The sequence below is a fragment of the Coregonus lavaretus genome, assembly GCF_964263955.1.
Source record: "Coregonus lavaretus genome assembly, chromosome: 20".
Lineage (NCBI taxonomy): Eukaryota > Metazoa > Chordata > Actinopteri > Salmoniformes > Salmonidae > Coregonus > Coregonus lavaretus.
In genome coordinates, this window is record NC_140007.1 from 15,658,074 (window position 1) to 15,672,902 (window position 14,829).

The 14,829-nt window shown below is 46.1% G+C and overlaps 1 protein-coding gene across 1 annotated transcript in view; it reads left to right on the plus strand.

Moving 5' to 3' along the window:
- Positions 1–7,993: 7,993 nt before the first annotated feature.
- Positions 7,994–14,829, plus strand: part of LOC311148223 (agrin-like) — a 175,812-nt gene continuing 168,976 nt past the window's right edge. Inside the window, exons 1-2 of the mRNA XM_084185112.1 lie at positions 7,994–10,162; positions 14,057–14,095. Coding sequence (XP_084041238.1) covers positions 10,000–10,162; positions 14,057–14,095 — 202 coding nt within the window. The 5' untranslated portion in view covers positions 7,994–9,999. The remainder of the gene's footprint in view (positions 10,163–14,056; positions 14,096–14,829) is intronic.

Consider the following 14,829-nt stretch of genomic DNA (forward strand, 5'->3'; position numbering starts at 1 on the left):
GCCAGGGCATTGAAAATGGGTCGTGGATGGGTATTCCAGCATGACAATGACCCAAAACACACAGCCAAGGCAACAAAGGAGTGGCTCAAGAAGAAGCACATTAAGGTCCTGGAGTGGCCTAGCCAGTCTCCAGACCTTAATCCCATAGAAAATCTGTGGAGGGAGCTGAAGGTTCGAGTTGCCAAACGTCAGCCTCGAAACCTTAATGACTTGGAGAAGATCTGCAAAGACGAGTGGGACAAAATCTCTCCTGAGATGTGTGCAAACCTGGTGGCCAACTACAAGAAATGTCTGACCTCTGTGATTGCCAACAAGAGTTTTGCCACCAAGTACTAAGTCATGTTTTGCAGAGGGGTCAAATACTTATTTCCCTCATTAAAATGCAAATCAATTTATAACATTTTTGACATGCGTTTTTCTGGATTTTGTTGTTGTTATTCTGTCTCTCACTGTTCAAATAAACCTACCATTAAAATAAAATTATAGACTGATCATGTCTTTGTCAGTGGGCAAACGTACAAAATCAGCAGGGGATCAAATACTTTTTCCCTCACTGTAGGTTCTATCTGCTGTACTTCTACGATTAGACAATGATGGAGACTACCATACTAAAGTTGTTGGAATAGGAACTGCATTTAATTGATGTAGACTGTGTGCGTACATGCGTACGTGCGTGCGTGCATGTGCGTTGTGACAGGTGGTGTGTGACTCTGCCGTGTTATGATCTCATGGGAGTCATTTACTCTCTTTACATCATCCATACAGGCCTCAGTTTCACCTTTTATCTGCTTAATTATCAAACCACATGTTGCCTTGTGTCCCCTCTCTGGAGCCAGCTACAGTGGATTTTCAAGTGTGTTGTGAAATTTGCCTCATGCTAACGATCCTGTCCCCGCTCCATGTTGGTTTCACTCCCTGTTTCACTCCCGGCTTAAATACCGACTCCAGTCTGCCTCTGCCACTCGTCTGCAGGGCTCTGTCTAACTGCCCAACTACCTCAGTCGTCGTCATGGTTTTGGCCGTTGTTGTTGTTCCTCATCATTTGCCTCGTTTATCAGTTTGTTCCTGGTGAATAATGGATGAGGCCGCTAGCCGCCGCCATGCCAAGCTCATCATTGTTGCGTGTTAGCGTTTGTTTTCCTCTTCTTTTCCTCTCAAAGATAGACTAGTGAATGGCGGTGCAATAGCGCGTACTCACCGTTGATTGAGTAACGGCTGTTGTGGTGTGAGGTGATGAAGACGGAGAGTGAGAAGTGGTGGAGATAATGTAATGACGTACAGTACCTCTCCCTCTCCCGTCTCTCTTCCCCTTACAACTCCCTCCACATGCGATATAGGTCTTGGTTAACACCCAGGGGGAATCTCCAACAATCTGAAAGGGCCGAAGTGCAGACACACACTCAACACTAATACTGTACGTGCTGTTTTCTATTGATTCAGGCCAGATTGTTTTTGTTACGTCTCGTCTTTTTTTGCATTGATGCAGTTCAGTGATGAAGCCTGGAATTGTTGTTTACAGAAAAACCTCTGCAACTTGAATCTTGTACACGTCCTATAGGGAATTCTGGCAATTGTTTGAGATTTTTCATTTGCTGTTGATCAGAGGACACAGTGACTGGAATGCAAACAGAATCTGCTATTCAGATTCCCTATAGCTTCTTTACCACAGTGTAGCTGGCCATGTTGTCAGGCATAAACCCTAAAGTCTGTTTAATACTACTGCCCAATGAATGTCTGAGGAGTGGGTGCACCCCACTGTGTGTCTGTGAGTGTGCGTTTCCGTGCATCTGCACACAGTTGCCTGTAGGAGCTGCTTTGACAGACAGTTGGTGGGTCGCAAGGTGAGGAAGATATAATCCTGTCTTCTAGCTGGATTCAGGCTGATTAACCCTCCGCCCGGCAACAGCCTGTCTCTGGGCTAATGGAACGACCCTGTTTACCTCCGTGTCCAGAACACCTGTGTCAACGCGACCTGCCGACCTGGCTCAGTCTACTGTTGTCACAACAACAGACAGAGGGAGAAACCTCACCACTGGACATGGGTTTGTGCTGTGACTCTTGCAGCGAAACACATTTCTTCACAATGTCTTGACACTGCAAGGACATATGTTTCATTTCGTCACTACAGTGCCTTCGGAAAGTATTCAGACCCCTTGACTTTTTCCACATTTTGTTACGTTACAGCCTTATTCTAAAATGGATTAAATACACATTTTTCCTCAGTAATCTACACACAATACCCCATAATGACGAAGCCAAAACAGGTTTTTAGAAACAGGAGTTTGCCAAAAGGCACCTAAAGACACCTGATGAAAACCTGCTCCAGAGCGCTCAGGACCTCAGACTGGGGCAAAGTTTCACCTTCCAACAGGACAACGACCCTAAGCACACAGCCAAGACAACGCAAGAGTGGCTTAGGAGCATGTCTCCGAATGTCCTTGAGTGGCCCAGCCAGAGCCCGGACTCGAACCCGATCGAACATCTCTGGAGAGACCTGAAAATAGCTGTGCAGCAACGCTCCCCATCCAACCTGACAGAGCTTGAGGATCTGCAGAGAAGAATGGGAGAAACTCCCCAAATACAGGTGTGCCAAGCTTGTAGTGTCATACCCAAGAAGACTCGATGCTGTAAACGCTGCCAAAGGTGCTTCAACAAAGTACTGAGTAAAGGGTCTGAATACTTATGTAAATGTGATATTTACTTTTTTATTTTGTAATAAATTAGAAAACATTTCAAAAAACCCATTGCTTTGTCATTATGGGGTATTGTTTGTAGATTGATGAGGGGAAAAAAACATTTAATCAATTTTAGAATAACTCTGTAACGTAACAAAATGTGGAAAAAGTCAAGGGGTCTGAATACTTTCCGAAGGCACTGTATGGTGCCATAATCCTGGGTCTTCTTCCTCTCTTCTTCTTCTTCTTTTTCTTTCAACCCTGGCCTCATTTCGCAGTAGCCTATTAAAAGGAATGGGAATTATTTACGAAAACACAAAGAAGCCGTCTTGCAAGAGAAGTTGAATGTGAGGCGTCTGATTAGGAATATAAAAATTTCTTCTTGGCCGGCTTCTCAACGATGGGGATGGTGTGCCAATTATAATTCCCTCTCTCCCCTCTATCTAAGAGGATCTGGCTTGACGGAGAATGAGCAGCAAGGAGAGGATAGAGAGAAAGAGGGATTAGAGAGAGAGGAGAGAGAGAGGAGAGAGAGTTCATTACTGTAAATGCAAATGAAAGGGTCCCAGTATTTAATAGCTTGTCACTGGCAGCTAAAGTAAAAAGTGGCTCAAGTGTGTGTGTGTGTGTACATGTGTGTGTGTACATGTGTGTATGGACGTGCTAAGTCACCGAGAATCGAGGTAAATCAGTGTTTTTTATGTACTGTCAAAACATCAAAAATATGAACGATTTTAAATGTCACACTATTCAACTATTTTCTTACTCTTGCTGAGTGAATCCTGTATGGTATATGATAAATAGATTGTCACATTTTGATTTAGTCTCTCAATCATAAAATATTTTTCTTCTGCTTTGGCCAGCAGGTTCTTCCTGTGCTGTGTGTGGGCAGTAGATATCCCTTGTGCCATTTGGACTGTTTGCTTTGGAGATCTCCCCAGCAGCCATCTGACTTTTCAATATTTACTTTAATTTATCGCTTGCAGCGCAGCTACTCGACCATGTTGCCTGCCCCTCTGCATTTCACAACCTCTCTCCCTGACCATTGACCCCTTGGTATACCCCCTCAATCCATCCCATAGTACTCTGACCACAGAGGTCATTGTCAGGGAGGAACCTGTCAGGTGAACCATCGTGGCCAATCAGCATCTCACACCGCTCATTAACATGACAACACAACATCTACTCACTTATGTCTATCTGATTGATTGAACAACATGCACTTCAAATTAGTATCCATGGCATAGACCAGGGGTGCCCCGCTATGGTCCTCCAGCTACGGTCCTCCAACTCCTGCTGGTTTTCATTTGCCTTCTACCTGGGAAACCAGGTGCATGCAGTCACCAGCCAATCAATGACAATCATTGATCAAGGAAGTACCAGGGGACGAACGATAGCAATTAGCCAGCAGGACTATGGAACTGGAGGAATTGTGCAGTGCTCCCTTGGCGTAGACTGTGTAACTTCGCCCTAATGTGGCCCTGGTTTACAGATCGCTGCCTGGGCCAGAGACTGACACCTGAATCAGCCCCCAGCTCCATCACTGTACCTACCCATTGTCAGGGCTGTCTGAGCCAACAACAATTGCTCTCTCTGAAGATCACCGACACTCCCTGTACCCTGACACACACCACCCCATCCTCCAGTGCCACACTGGATCACGCTCCACATGCCCGCCACATGGAAGAGCATCAGTCTCCAACTAGCTTGGTGCTAGCAGCAAAGCTCTCGCAGTTATTTCCTCTGTTACCCCCCTCTCTTTTTTCTTTCTCTCTCTGTGCACACCCATTGGAATAATTTCTTTAAGGGCCATTAAGGGAAAAGTGCTGGGGATAAAAAATAAATAAACAGTTAGAGGCGATAGAGCGTGGAGGGTATTAAATGCTCAGATCATTATTGTTGTTAGCACAGATGAAGAGGGAGGGGGAGGTGGTTGAGGAAGCAGAGGGCTAATGAATTAGTGGCTGCTGCTGGTTAGTTCCTCTCCATTAGCGGAGTAGTGTAGCAGTGATGGCAGGGAAGCCTAGGCAGCCCTGGATCAGCCTTCAGGTTACTGCCACAATGGGAGTGGCGTGGGAGACCTCAGCCGTGCACAGGACTGAGATCAACCCTTAGGTTATGACCATAGGTGCCCAGCTATTCTTCCTTGGGCAGTCCTCTGAGACAGATGTGGAGATGGGGCTATTGGAAGAAGAGAGGGGGAGGGAGGTGATGACTGGAGGCCTGTGCTGGTGGTGAGGAGTAGTAACTGAACTAGGATCAGTTACAGACAGCAGAGGACTGAATAACAACCCATAGCAACAATCCAGCCAGCAATACAATAACGTCATAGCAATGAAATTATCCAGGAACAGCTTTTCACTGCATTCTGAACCAGGGTCAACTGTAAACAGCTGGTAAATGAGACAAGAATGGCTATTAAACAGACATAGAGCTTGACCCGGATCAGCTCCAGTTTCTTCTGCAATGGGGGTGGGCTGAGATCAGCCTTGGGCGTCACCGTCACGCTCATTGAGTGGAACTCAAGGAACGACGACGTCACTCACTGTCCTGTGTGTGTGTCATGGCATGAGTCATGGTGTTAAGAAGAGACCACCCTACTTTGGAACATTGGTACATCCCCGTTCCCACTTAGATCACACAGTGGATCACTAGCCCCGAGCGCAACAACACGATCCTGTCTTTAAAAACCGATCGGTCTGTTCTGTTCTCTATTTCTCTGCTACTCCTAAACCCAATGAAGGATAATAACATTAGACATGCACAGCTGCAAGGGCCCCTGGCTCTGGCTGAGGCTCGTCCCCCCCACACCCCATTCTCTATCAATATCCAATCCCTCCCTCTATCCGGATTTGTAGACGGCAGCTTGGACACCCTGTTGTCTGGGAATCTGCTGGACACCAGAACGCTGTAATTTATAGTGATTGGAGCTAATACTGAAGCAAGACATTTGGCCCACCTGCTAGTGGAACTGGGTAGGGCGGAACATCTGGGCGGCTCTCCATGGGTTTGACAGCACGGCTGGATTCACATGGCAATTTTTACCTCAATTTAGCTCATACATGTCTCATCACTACACATTCCTCTTCCCTGCTTCCTTTTGAGTTATTATGGGCAGCTTATTTCTCATCTTCAATTCATGTCACATTGCAGACACCCTGTCTTCGTGTCATAACTAAAACCTTGAACACAAACTACCCTAACCCCCTTTTTACCATAATCTACGTTGTTACTTGGGTTAGCGTACAGCTGTTTCATACGGCCTTTGATCAATTAGCTCGAGACGTTGGTCGTCTGGAATACCAGGACGTGTGCTCGACTGCTCTCACATCTGATCCTAAACCATTTTTTTTGTCACCAGTCACCCATGCAAATGTTGCAACCTGCCGAGAATACAGAGACATAACACAAACTGCATGCTAACTCCTTTTGGTTGGACCATCATCATGTTAAAGAGGGAGTCAGTCCAACTCCTTTGGCTGCTTTACGTAAATTGGCGTTTCAAAGCACTCTGAGAGAGATGTTAACCTTTCACGATATCAGCGCATTAAAAATGGATCAGAGACGAGCTTTGATGTGAACGGAGGATTCTATTTGGGTCGTGTTGGCACTACAGTGAGTGGCTCAGAAGAGCAGCAGCTCGGTGGCGCCCTCTACTGAATGGATTCTGTATGGTTGAGGTATTTTAGGTCACTGTAGAAAGATAATGAGATTGTTGCTTTTGCGTACCATGTCCTGAGAGACAGGCTTCAGCAGAAAGGGCTTAAGCAGACCTCTGGGCTGAAGTAACCTACCTGGCTAGGGTATCATGTTGTTCTGTGAGGGCAGAGCTGAGCCCTGGGCTGCAGGCTGCAGCTGGTGGTTGAACACTGCCTGCCCCCTCCAGGGTGACTGAGACCTAGGTGACGTTGTGTTCTCCGGGAGTTTACCTCCAGACTGCAGGGCAAGGGGTCCCCGCGGGGCCAACCAAGACAGGGACAAGACCGTGTCCAAAGAGATAAATGACTTGTGATGGGAACCAGAGCAGATCCCCACCCTGTCTGTGTGTGTGTACGTGTATGAGTGTGTGTGTGTGTGTGTGTGTGTGTGTGTGTGTGTGTGTGTGTACGTGTATGAGTGTGTGTGTATGTGTGTGTACGTGTATGAGTGTGTACGTGTATGAGTGTGTGTGTATGTGTGTGTACGTGTGTGTGTGTGTGTGTGTGTGTGTGTGTGTGTGTGTGTGTGTGTGTGTGTCAGAGAGAGACTGAAAGAAATGTGTATTTTCTGTGTGTTTGAGAGAGAAATGTGAAGGGTTAGTGTGGGTTTGTAGGTGTGTCTTAAAGACACAATGAGATTGTTTGCAAAAAAATTTTCTGTGTAAATTAAGCTACTTTATGCATCACTGTGTGTGTGTGTATTCTTTAATGTGTACGTGTGTGTGTGTGTGTGTGTGTGCGTGCGTTCATGTGAGGCAGAGGGTGGGGGAGAAAGAGACAGAGATAGATAGTGAAAGAACATAAATAATTGATGATATATACCGCCTTGCATCTGCCTTGCTCGGATGATCACTTGTCGTTGTGTTGGTGTAAGTAGATATTGATGTATGGTCGGTTTTAAAACAAGTCGTGACCGCCCCACGATTCTGACCTCATTATAAGTATCCGAACAGAAAATATATATTTCTTTAAAAAAGCGCATAAAATTACATGCTATGGATTAGGTGCATATTTTTTCTCCTCAGATCAGTCGCCAGCCCTGCTGAATATTAAAATATTTATTTGAGTTATTCTTCTCTTATTTGACATGGGGGGAAGGTGGAACAAACATGTGGCACGGTGTCATGAAAGTGAGCGTGGAATACAAAAATCCCCAGTTTTAATATGATTTTAATTGAATATGGGCTTATTAATGTGTAGCATATAGAAATAGGTTTTACAGAACCATGTTGCCAGTAGCATTTGCAAATTGGACAATATTTGATTGACCTAAATGTATATGATTGGATTCCCCCATGGTTTATTTTTCTGCTTTCACCTCATTAAATGTTGTTTGTGTGTGTGTATCATAAACCTTTAGATTGATTCTGACCTTAGTGGGTAGTTTTCTTTCTGATTCAGATTTAAGAAGGAGGTGGGTGACATCTTTAAGAGACCAATCCCTCTTTAGTTTTTTTTCTTTTTCTTGCACTGTTGCTGCCTCCATGACCCAAGTATTCCCAAAAGCTTTTATTTTCCCTTGTCTTCCCCCCTCCCCCTCTCGCTCCCCCTCCCCTCTTTGTTAGAGACAGACCCTCTCTTTCACTCCCCCTCTCCTCTCCTGTCTGCGCTGTCTTTTCCTTGGGGCTGAAGCAGGCAGGGAGAAGTGCTGCTCGGGAGACAACACGCTCCGCCGCTGTTGTAAAACGCAAGAGGTGGACTAAGTGTCAGGCGCCACCGCTCGCCTGTACTTCCTCTTTGCTCTCTCACTCTATCGCTCTCCTGCTCTGCTCTGGCTGTCTCTATCTGCAGCTCGCTGGCTGGCTACTCTCTCTCTCTACCTCTCTCTCTCTCGCTCGTTGACTAGGGCTTGGCTGGCTGAGCAGCGGAGTGAATTAACACAGTGGACTACCTGCTGCCTGGGGATTGTGTGCGCTGTGAATACTCGGTGAATACGCAAAGCTCCAAGTTGTTGTTTTGGCTGCCAGTGAATGGCCCTGTCCCTCGGAGGAGTAACTCGAAGGAGATCATCCGCAGCAGAGCCCAGGACAAGCAACCGGGAGTAGCCTCTGGAGCAGGAACAGACAGAAGGAGTGGATTCTTGCGAAAAGAGGAGACTGAGCCAGAGAGAGTGAAATGAGCGACTGAGCAGCTTCTACTCTCAATGAAAAAGGGGGAATAAGCGACTGCTTTTTTGAAAAGGAGAAAACCAACTTGACACTCTCGGACAGAGGGCGGTTACAAGAACCCCCTTGCGATTTGTTTTTGGATGAATATGCCATCAGGGGTGGACAACACGAGGAAAGAAAGAGAAAAAGTATTCAGGGCTTGTTGTTAATTTCTCATCTGGCACAGACTTTTCCCCTCTTTTTACCCCTCTCGCTTCGTTTCTTTGTGGGTTTTCTTTAGTCTGTGTGTCGGCTGAGGTTTGTCGCTTCTCTGTATAGCCGTACTCTGGCAGAACAGAGCTGAGGAGAAGACAACTCATGTTGAGGGATAGAGCTGGGGGCGTAAATTGTTCCCCTCTCCAACTTTCCGCCCATCTCTACTTATTCTGACCTGTTTTCTCCAGACTCCAGGGGTGGCCTCCACATGCGGGTGGCGAGGGGGAAGGGGCCCACACTGTTTTGAACCGAGGAAGTGGGTGTAAAAAAATAACCCCCTTCACGCTCCTAAGAGCATATGGTTAATCGAGTGGTGGCCAGCTGCTTACTAGCCACCCCGCTAAATACGCTGACGCTAGATACAAGTGTGCAGCGACGGGGGCAGCTTCGTGCTCCGTGCTCGGAGAAGACAGTCGCGTTGCCGTGTTGCTGTTGCCTTTATTTTGGTCCTGACTGGAGCTATAAGGAACAATAAGCCGGCGGGCAGCCAAGTGAAAACAAAGAGCCAGTTGTTGTTTTCCTGGGAGCGTTTTGAAAGGAAAAGAAAAGGAGGTTAATGAATGTCTTCAGAGTGCCAGAGCTGCCAGAGCTCTAGCCCCAAGCTCCCAGTTTATCAGCCACAGGAGGCTGAAGAAAGATGCTCCCCCGCCAAATCACCAGGAGCTACTCTTGACGAATGCTGTGGTAGTGTGGCGGAGCCTGGCTTGTGTTGTCAGGGCTCCTGGGGCAATAAGGAGACCAGTGTGTTTTGCAACAGTGGACCAGTGCTGCAAAGAGATCAAGGAGGCTTCTTACTGTAATTACTGTTGAGTTACTGTGGAACTTTGGCACCTTTTGAACTTGCACGTGCATACACACACATTTACACTTTCATACTCACTCTACATATGTACACACCAATCTGTTGTCATCTCCTTTCCAGTACTTGGATTAAAATGGAGGTAGCATGGACAGCTGGGGGCCTATAGCTGCGCAGGCCGAGACCCCTCTGTCCTCTTCACACAAATGGATGTTATTACTATCCAAAATGAGTTGCCTGGAAACCGTTGAAAGCTTCTCAACGCGTCTTTCTGAAAGCAACTGCGACTCCCTCCCCACGGCGGAACACAGTTGGATTCAGGGCTGAATCTACCAACCATTACCAAGTCTATCATTCTCTCTTCTCTCATTTCTCCTGTCATTTTTATTCCTTGGTTCTTCGGGTTCTTCTTCTCCCACCCCGATACCTGTACCTTCCCATCGGGGGGATTCCGGAAGTGGAGTATGACCAGCTGCCATTACCCCACGCCGCCCCCGGAGCGGGACCGGATGTACCAACACAAGGTGTCCCTGGTGGTGCGATACTTTATGATCCCCTGTAACATATGCCTCATCCTGCTGGCCACGTCAACGTTGGGCTTAGCCGTGCTGCTCTTCCTCAACAACTGTACGTCCACCAATAGTATTACTACACACATACACACACACACACACACATACACACGCACCCATATACAACGTACTCCCTCTGTCACCCTGTAGCCATGTGTGTTTGTGTGTCATGGTCAGTAGTGGGAAGGCTTTATGTGAGTGCATTTGCTTACCAGATGTGAATGTATACTCGGGGAAAATGCAGAAGAGTATGCATGCATGGCTTTTGGTACAAGAAAAGTAATGGGTCGATAGGATGTCGCTTAGTTTACATAGACTATTAAACACCATACAGTCTCTTAAGTCTTTTACTCTGCTGAGAAAATATATGAAAGACTGGTCCACTTGACATCTGGTGGTGCTATATGAAAGGCTGGGGCTGGATGAAGTGGGGGGATATCTCAGACGTTAAAAGTCAGCTTTCCCTCAACGCACAGGCCCAGCTTCCTTCTTTTGAGTCCTTTATCTCCCCTAAAGCCTTGGCATTTACTTTGAACTGTGGGATAAAGTAGCCAGATTAAATGCCCTTGGCCGATAGAAAAGTATCTTGGCATGGAAAGTGTCCCCACTTTGAGCGGTTATCGGCCTGAATAGAAAATGGCATGATGGTGCATAAGCTTCTGTCTGTGCTTCGCCTGGTGGCTCGCTGGTAGATGAGCAGCAACATTACCATTAGGCAACACGAGAGTGACCTTTTGGAGAGCGAGTGCGACGCAGAGACTTGCCATTTCAAGTGTGTTTGGGGGTGACATATTGTCTGTAAATTGTATAATGGGGACTATCTGTCTCTCGCTTCAAAGTAGTGCTTAACTGGTTTATGTTTTGCCTGAATGACACAGTTTTCAGTAGTTCAAAGCTTTATATCAATGAATGTTAATTTGATATTTGCGATGGGAATAGGAACATCCCAGTATCCCTAGAGTCCCGATTGTGTCCTGACACCCACATAGGTGTTCCACCACAGTACCTGAAGTTTGTTTTTGTTAGCACTGCTTTATTCAGTGTCACGTATTTCTTAGCACTGGAGTCCCGTGTCAGATGAGTTGCCTGTGCAGAAGGTTCAAGCCTAATCAACACGCAATTTTTTTCACTTTGAAGGTGTTTAAAACTGTTTAGAGAATAATCATCATTGCACCACGTGAATTAGCATTATGGAGGCTAAATAGTAGTGATGGGGAAAAATTGATACCGTTACATATTGGGATATTATTTTTGACAATATGTCTCTAGTCAGCTGTACCTGCACCAAAACTCCTTCTATAGCTTGTTCTCCATCTTCTTTTTAAATGGTGAGCCAACATGGCTCTCTCTTGTCCCTTTGCAGCAGACATGGAGTGAGCAATATGTTTGGAACATTGAATCGCAATAACATCGCAGTATCGAATCGCATTACAAATAGAGTCGTGAGAATTGCAAAACATATCATATCAGCACCTAAGTATCGTGATAATATCGTATCGTATCAAGCTGTCAACTCTGTGTGGAAATGACAATATGCACTTTTAGTAGAATATGGGCATCAAAGCATCCCTGTGAATGTCCCTTTTATCTGTCTGTCTGCCTCTCTGTGCCTCTGCCTGTCTGTCTGTCTGACGTCTGTTTAAGGCTTCATTCCGACCCATGCTAGCCCACTCCGAAGCTATTATCAGATGGAGGATTTTCAATCACGTACGAGACACATCCCGGGGGCTAAGGATGCCACTGCATTAGATCTTGAATAAAATAACCAAAATGCACCACTTTAGAATTCTGAAAATGTCCCCCTCCCTCTCTCTCTCTCTGTCCCTCTCTCTCTCTTTTCTCTCTGTTTGTCTCATCGACGGGGGCGTTCCGAAGTGAAGTTAATTTATAACCCCTCCGTGTTACTGAATCAATTTAATCCAGACATATTCCATTAGATTTAAATACAAACTCAGTTAGAGCACTCCATATCCACCTCACAAACTAGAGAGAGAAATAGAGCGAGAGAGTAGAGAGGGAGAGAGAAATGATGAAGTGAATGGAGCACCATTAACATGGAAAGCTCTTGCTGTGTGGATGGAAAACTGGTTTGGAGAGGAGATGGAGCGAGAGAAAGGAGAGGACACAGACCTCAGGTTAATTTCCATTCTCATTTGGTCAGAGCCAAGCATGGCCACACACAGCTTGTCCTCTCCACACTGTGGCCTGGTTCCTGGAACTCTGTGGGGGAGTGTGTCGCCTACTAGAGAGGAGGAAAAACTCACACACACATGCACACACACCACACACTGATGCACACAGAAGAGCACAAACACACACACACACACAAACACACTGATGCACATAGACAAACCCCAACACACCCTAATACACAGACACGCACATCAGAGCAGAGCCTTATCGATCTGCTTTAGACCTGCCCATTCTTGATGTTTCAGTCACATGAATACACATACAAACATGAGTGTTGTATAGGGAGAGTAGAAGGAGATGGGAAAGGAATATATGGTGGTAGAGACCTTATCTCCTCCTCTCACTATGACAGAGATGGAGACATTTACATTTGGCAAACGTTTTGGAGATTTTGTAGATTTGCTGTCATGTGCTCCAAGACAGCATATGGCAAATACTGCAGTGTGTTTGCATTTTAGGAAAGGGAGCAGGTGTGTGTGTGTGTGTTTGTACATGTGTCTGTCTGTCTGCTATTGTTGTGTCATGTTGTTTTTGAAGTCCCCGGGATGGAAATCAGTTACTGTCATGATTGCCTCGGAAACCAGTTCAACAGACACTTCATTATTCACCATCTCAAACACAGCGTCCCTCCCTCCCTCCCTCTCCTCTCCTCTCCCCTCATCCTCTCTCTCTGGCTCCCTCAAGCCCAGCTGTTGACAAGCAATTTTAAGTGAGCCTAAATTTAAACTCTGCACTGGCAACCGTTGACTGTGATGCCGTCGTCAGGTAGCGAGCGATGCCGAAGACGCCTCACGCCTTCGAGCGAGGACTGCCCGGAAGGCGAGAAGCTCTGGCGGAAAATGTGTTAGCTGGGTAATTGATGTGATGTGGTTTTATCTTGCTCATTATCCCGGGTATGCAGCCTACACAGGGGAAAGGTGCGGCGGGCTGGCCTGACGCGAGCACGGGCTGCTCAGTGTTTTGGAAAGGCGAGTTGGAGTGAGAGTGTAGATGGTATAAGTCACTGAACACTGGGGGTCTTGGACGCTTTGCTATGGTCGGGTGCTGTAAGAGCATTTAGGGCACTGAAAGATTCAAGAGCATCTTACTCTGGTTGGTGATGCGTCATGCATCGGTTTAAAGTTGACCACTTTGTTGCTGATACGTTCATTGTGTGTGAATTGTAGCTCATTATTTTCTATAACAGTGAGGTGAAATGCCCCATCGCACACAAACCCCCATTTACTTTACCCTTCATCAGAGGTGTGTGTATGTATGCATATGCATATGTCTGTGTTCAAGAAATGCTCTCTTTGTATTTTTGCTGTGTAGTCCTCTTAAAGGAATATTTCATTCATCATGAGCCTATTTGAGGTATATAAAAAAAAAATGTCCATGAAAGTGGTAGCTAAGATAATAATGAAACAAAACCTGAGTACGTTTTTCACAAAATGCCAATTATCGGATGCTTTTAGAGGTGTCAGGGGTGGTTTGCGAATTGAATGGAACATTAAAATTGTAAATGTCCATCAACAATAATACGTCTATCATGAACATTTATTCATTCTGATGAGCTAGCTCTATTGGGCCTCTCCATCCCTCAGATACTCTATTAAAACCTGTTTGATATACCCAAACCAGAGGAGTATCTTCTTCTCTGGTTTTTTGCTGGAGCAACTCAATTACTGGAGCTCACCCCATGGGAAAGTCCTTGAATCTCCCCTTAACTAAAAACCCATTTCTAACTCTCTCTCTCTCTCTCTTTTATCTCCTCCAGACAAACCTGTTCACTTCACGCCGGCCCAGCCTCCTGACGGTAAGTCCTCTGTGAATTCTCACTCTACCCTACCTTCACCGACTGACTACATAGTTTTGGCTCCCCTACAAATAATTACCCCAGAGCTGCTCTCTGGCTTCTTCACCTCTCTGATTCCTGATGCTTTTACATTGCATCACCCCCTCCACCTTTCTCCCATATGGCCATTGATGTGGGGTGATCAGTGATAACTTGATTGGTCTCATCTCCTTTAAGCCCAGTTACAGCTGTGCAGTACCTTCTACTAGACTACAGCATTTCCAGCCTCATGATTCAGTAATACTAGTAGCCCTCCCTCCTTCCCCATTCAAAACGTCACTCCTCACCTCCCTTTAGCTGTTGCCAGATGTAGGCCAAGGATACACGGAGTCTCCAGTTTTTCCACTATGCCCAGCCCTGTTATCTGCCCCGCTTTCCGGCCTAATTCCACAGATGGCAATCTCTGTACTCTGTGCAGGGCTATTGTTTCAGTTGTTTGGCGGGCGAGCTACGAGAGCCATTAATTAAACAGCAACAATTTATTGGCAAATGGCGGTTCTCCACACTCTTTAATTGGAAGGAAACAGCTGGTTTCTGGCTCGGTCATGAATATTTATGATGGCAGCAAACACATGAAGCACCGTTTGGTAGCCCCTGTATTTCTGACAGACAAACAGGTGAGGTGGACTCCTGGTAGCACTGGGAGGTGTAGTTTTATCCTCACAGTGTGTGGGGCTACCAAGCCAAAGGTTGGC